The following is a 6,000-nucleotide window of genomic DNA, read 5'->3' on the forward strand; positions in this document are numbered from 1 at the left end:
AAATCCCACCCCCAGTTGGAGCCAGGTTGCAGGGTGGGTGGCAAGATTCTGGGCCAGTTATCCAACTTATTACATGCCATTCTCCACTGAGCGAGCACCCTGCAATGTGGCATAAAATCAAGCTGTTGCACAAAATGAGAATAGTTCCAGTCTAAGATGGCAGCGGAATGGAGCTTCTGTGCTGGAGTATGTCCGCTCTGACAATTTTTCTTCTCCCTCTCTTTTTTTTCTTTTTGATTTAATTACTTGTCCTGATCTTGGACAGCTCTGGTGGCAGCAAGAGCTCAGCACGTAGACCTTAAGCCAGACCTAGGGTGCTGGTCTCGAGCCAGGCTGGGGGCACAGGAGAGTGCCCCCTCATTTACTTTTCCAGAGACAGCACAGGACCTGGAATCGGTAGCTGCTACATTGGCAGAGGCAACATCAGCAAGGTAAGCCCAGTGGCAAAAGATGGTGCCCAAGGATCAGCAACTTTGGTTGGGTCTGGCACTGCTGGTGGCAGATCGTTAGTGGAAGGGCATCACAGCAACATCTGTGAGGTGGACCCAGCGGCGAGAGACATGACTCTGACGTTAGTTGATCTGGCACAGGATGGTGGTGGATGGCGCCTGAGGATCAGAGACTTGGATATTTGTTGGGTCCAGTGTGGACATTGGTGAAGTGGTTACAGAGGGATGATGAGCTGACTTAGAACTAATGGACTCTCTTCAAGTTATATTTTTTATCCCCCCTTATTTTTAAATTATTCAAATTTGTGCTTTTCACTATTTTATTATATTGCTGTAAAATACATAACAATAATGGGAAAGTCATATAGTTTTCTATAAAAGGTTATAATTATAGAACTCTTGGTGATCAATAAGGCTTCAAAATGGTGAGAAGAAATTGCCAAATTGATTATTGGACCTGTCTTGCCATTGTCAAATACAGATTTTTGACAATTTTGTCCGAAGCTTTTTCTACCATAATTAGGATTATGAATTCTGATGTATGCTGTCCTGTGGGCTGAAAGGCTTGTGCACTCTGCAAAGGTATTTCAGAGGATCATGAGAATCATCCCTTGAGCTTGTTTTGCTATCAATCAATTTAACCTGTACCTCCATTTCTGCAGGCATCCGTGTTCAGGGGCCCCTTTTGTTCAAATGTATATCACCGACTTGCATGAACAATTTAGTTGTAAATCCAAATTTGCAAAAGGTACCAGGTTAGGATGCACAATAACTTTTTTAGGTAAGAGCAGAACAGTGCATAGACTTATCTTATGAGGATGACTGACAGATGAAATTCAATTTGGAGACATGTAACATCATCCACTTTAGATCCAAGCAACATAAATCAGGAAGTCTTCTAATCAATGTGAGACGAGGAGCAAAAAGACCTGACTTATCCATAAATTGCTCAAGGTTAATGCACCAGTACAAAAGGCAATTGCAAATGAAAGGAGTGTTGGTCTTAACTTCCAGGGAGTGCAGACAGAATTTGGTCAGATCCCAACTAGCACGTTGCTTTAAATTTTCAACACTTATACTTTGGGAAGAATATATTGATTTTGTGAATGGAGATTCAGCAGAATTATGCTATTATTTGCCTCCTCAAGCTCTGATGACAAGTTACGTAAACTTGTTTAATGTTCCTTGAGTAAAATTGAAGAGAGTTTTAATTGACATGTTTTAAAAGATTAAGTATTCAATAGGGTAGATGCAGGAAAACCTGCCTTTTGGTGGGTGAAGCCAAAGCAAGGCTATTTATGGGAGAAATTAGGAAGCTTTTTTCTTAAACTTTGAATTCAGCATTCTGAAAGGCCATGGCGAATGGATTTGTTGGAAATCTCAAAATAGTTTTTTTGTTAGGCAAGGGATATGAAGCAATGGCTAATAAATGGAATTGAAGTACAGGGCATTCATTACCTAACTGGCCAAACAGGTTCAGTGGACTGTTTGTAAAGCATCATGTGTCGGTACAGTCTTGGTGGGTCAAAGGGCCTGTTCCTGTGCTAGTCAGGTGAGGTGACGGAAGACTGGAGGTTGGCAAATGTGGTGCCACAGTTTTAAGAAGGGCGGTAAAGACAAGCCAGGGAACTATAGACCGGTGAGTCTGACCTCGGTGGTGGGCAAGTTGTTGGAGGGAATCCTGAGGGACAGGATGTACATGTATTTGGAAAGGCAAGGACTGATTAGGAATAGTCAACATGGCTTTGTGCGTGGGAAATCATGTCTCACAAACTTGATTGAATTTTTTGAAGAAGTAACAAAGAATATTGATGAGGGCAGAGCAGAAGATGTGATCTATATGGACTTCAGTCAGGCATTCGACAAGGTTCCCCATGGGAGACTGATTAGCAAGGTTAGATCTCATGGAATAAATGGACAACTAGCCATTTGGACACAGAACTGGCTCAAAGGTAGAAGACAGAGGGTAGTGGTGGAGGGTTGTTTTTCAGACTGGAGGCCTGTGACCAATGGAGTGCCACAAGGATTGGTGCTGGGTCCTCTACTTTTTGTCATTTACATAAATGATTTTGATGCGAGCATAAGAGGTACAGTTAGTAAGTTTGCAGGTGACATCAAAATTGGAGGTGTAGTAGACAGCGAAGAGGGTTATCTCCGATTACAACAGGATCTGGACTAGATGGGCCAATGGGCTGAGAAGTGGCAGATGGAGTTGAATTCAAATAAATGCGAGGTGCTACATTTTGGGAAAACAAATCTTAGCGGGACTTATACACTTAATGGTACGTCCTCGGGAGTGTTGCTGAACAAAGAGATCTTGGAATGCAGGTTCATAGCTCCTTGAAAGTGGAATCGCAAGTAGATAGGATAGTGAAGGCGGTGTTTGGTATGCTTTCCTTTATTGGTCAGAGTATTGAGTACAGGAGTTGGGAGGTTATTTTGCGGCTGTACTGGACATTGGTTAGGCCACTGTTGGAATATTGCGTGCAGTTCTGGTCTCCTTCCTATCGGAAAGATGTTGTGAAACTTGAAAGCGTTCAGAAAAGATTACCAAGGATGTTATCACGGTTGGAAGATTTGAGCTATAGGGAGAGGCTGAACAGGCTGGGTCCGTTTTCCCTGGAGTGTCGGAGGCTGAGGGGTGACCTTTATAGAGGTTTACAAAATTATGAGAGGCATGGATGGGATAAATAGAGAAAGTCTTTTCCCTGGGGTGGGGGAGTCCAGAACTAGAGGGCATAGGTTTAGGGTGAGAGAGGAAAGATATATAAAAGAGACCTAAGGGGCAACATTTTCACGCAGAGCATGGTACATGTATGGAATGAGCTGCCAGAGGATGTGGTGGAGGCTGGTACAATTGCAACATTTAAGAGGCTTTTGGATGGGTATATGAATAGGAAGGGTTTGGAGGGATATGGGCTGCCATGCTGGCAGGTGGGACTAGATTGGGTTGGGATATCTGGTTAGCGTGGGCAGGTTGGACCAAAGGGTCTGTTTCCATGCTGTACATCTGTGACTACTATGTTCTTACTGTTCTCTTCAGTTGACATGAAGTCTCTTTTTTTCATCTGCCAAAATCCTTGGGAATAACTTACACCTTGTTAATTGAACGAGAATTAAATTCAGAAGAACAGACTCTCTGGTTCTGAAATAGTTTGTAATTGTGGAACTTCACACTTCTTTGTGATAAAATTTTAAAATATTAACATCCGCTTCAACTGTGTGTGTTTGTTTGTGTATTCCAATCTAATTTACTTTCTTGTGAAGAGAAAGGTAATTTTAATGTATTTTACTTCCTGGCTTGTTGCCTGTCTCTTAAAAAGAGGGGAAAGGATCATCTAAGTGACAGACCAGTCATCTTATGATAGACAGTAAATTTTGAAGGGAAAGCAAATTAAAGGGCAATATAAATCTGAGCCATTCTGAATGATTGATTATTTATCAAGGACCATTAGCATTGATTTGTTAAAGAATGGTTGGTTGTGTTTGACTAATTCAAGGCAGACCACCTGAGGGTAGCATAGAGCATGTGTGGTTTTAAAAGGTCCTGCATGAACGGTTCCTCCAAAATTGATGCAGTAGCAAGAAACTGAAGGTTATGGTCACTTTTGTGACTGCCTGTTTCCAGTGGGATTCTGAAAAGCTCAATATTAGCTCCCTTACTTTTCGTGGTTTTTTTTCAATTTTGGGGACACGAAAGGAAGTTAGCCATGTGGGTGATGAAAGAGAAAGCTGTATATTGCAGAAAGATATCAATGGACTGATCAGGTGAGAGTAAAATGGCAGATTAAAATCCGTAAGCAGTGGGGGAGATAATGCATTTTGGATCAACGAACTTTCCTGGGGTGGCATGGTTACGCAGTGGTTCGTGCTACTGCTTCTCAGTACCAAGGACCTGGGTTCAATTCCAACCTCTAATGACTGTGTGTATGCAGAGTTTGCATGTTCTCCCAGTGTGTCTGTATGGGTTTCATCCAGGTACTCCAGTTTCCTCACACAGTCCAAAGTTGTGTGAGTTAGATGGATTGACCATGCTAAATTGCCCATAGTGTTCAGAGATATGAAGAATAGGTGGATTAGCCATGGGAATACAGGGTTACAGGGATAGGGTAGCGGGGGTGGGTCTGGAATGCTTTTCAGAGGGTTGGTGTAGACCTGAAGGGCCAAATGGCCTGTTTCTATAGTGTGGGGATCCAAGAGATCTCAGAATAGTGAGAAATGTGCTTCTTAATGTCCTGTGTAAGTCATGTGGAGGGTAGTCAGGTAACAGTTGAGTCTGCATCCTGTTGTGTTGGTCTAGGATAATTTCAGGTGATTACAAAGCTGTCTAATAAATATCAGATAACCTTTCAGCCAGTCACTCCGTCATCTGCAGGGTCATGGCTTTACCAGACTGTGTAAAGCAAATTCTAATTTTAATTGGAATTTTTACAGGTGTTTCAGGGCCATATTCTACAATACGATCCACTTTTCTTTCTGGGGGTAAAAGAATAAGGTTCTTAAGTATGAATAACAAGTATCATTAGTAAATGTCATAGCAGTGGTGAATTTGAATGAGAAATAGGCAAAAAGAACTAGAAATTGGATTAAATTGAATAGCTCTTTCATTCTGCACAAACATGATGGGCCAGATAGCTGCCTCTTGCACTGTTAATTTCTTGTTTCTTTGTAAGAACTCTGACCTGATTGCTGGTTAGCTTGATAGCATGACCACTGCGGGCTACTTTAAGCTGAAGCCAGAATTGACTTCAATATCTTGACATGTGAAGTTCAGCCCACAAGAGATCACTTGTGATGAAAAGACACGAGAATTGCATTGATAAATATATTGGCCATAATTGCGTGGTGGAACAAAGTCGATAGACCTTATTCTGATCCTATATCCTCTGCTCTAAATCTTTGCAGGAAGTTTCTCCAATTTAAATTATTGCTATCACTTTGCTGAATGCAAAATCTGCCTCAAATGTAGCTTACCTTTGTAAATCCTGTTGAAGTAAAATCATTACCAATGTTCTAACAAGTAAATACCTACTGAGAGATCTATTTTTCTCTTTTTTTTATAGGGGTGATTATGTTACCATCTGGTTTATTGGAATAATTTTTAAGAAGGTGGAAAATGCAGAAAGTGTAAACATTGATCTGACACAAGATATTCAATTATTCACTGATACAGGTAAAAAAAAATGTACAATTTGATTTAAGCTCAGTGGCTTTGACAGTTTTTGAGATCAAAGTTTGTGCGAAGATTTGTAGCTCGGGTGCTCGTTGTTGTGGTTCTGTTCGCCGAGCTGGAAGTTTTTGTTGCAAACATTTCGTCCCATGGCTAGGCGACATCATCAGTGCTTGGGAGCCTCCTGCGAAGTGCTTCTTTGATGTTTCCTCCGGTGTTTATAGTGGTCTGTTCCTGCCGCTTCCGGTTGTCAGTTTCAGCTGTCCGCTGTAGTGGTTGGTATATTCCATCAACAACTCCATCAACTCCATCAACAAACACATCGACCTCGACCCAATATACCAACCACTACAGCGGACAGCTGAAACTCACAACCGGAAG

At 41.7% G+C, this 6,000-nt stretch overlaps 1 protein-coding gene across 5 annotated transcripts in view; it reads left to right on the forward strand.

The window, feature by feature from the left end:
- The window catches only part of LOC122552892 (poly(A) polymerase gamma-like), a 41,638-nt gene that overhangs the window by 21,618 nt on the left and 14,020 nt on the right, over positions 1–6,000 (forward strand). For all 5 annotated transcript variants that reach the window (XM_043696053.1, XM_043696049.1, XM_043696050.1 and 2 more), the window contains one exon: positions 5,513–5,622. In XM_043696053.1, the coding sequence (XP_043551988.1) occupies positions 5,513–5,622 (110 nt within the window). The remainder of the gene's footprint in view (positions 1–5,512; positions 5,623–6,000) is intronic.

Source organism: Chiloscyllium plagiosum, chromosome 9, assembly GCF_004010195.1.
Source record: "Chiloscyllium plagiosum isolate BGI_BamShark_2017 chromosome 9, ASM401019v2, whole genome shotgun sequence".
Lineage (NCBI taxonomy): Eukaryota > Metazoa > Chordata > Chondrichthyes > Orectolobiformes > Hemiscylliidae > Chiloscyllium > Chiloscyllium plagiosum.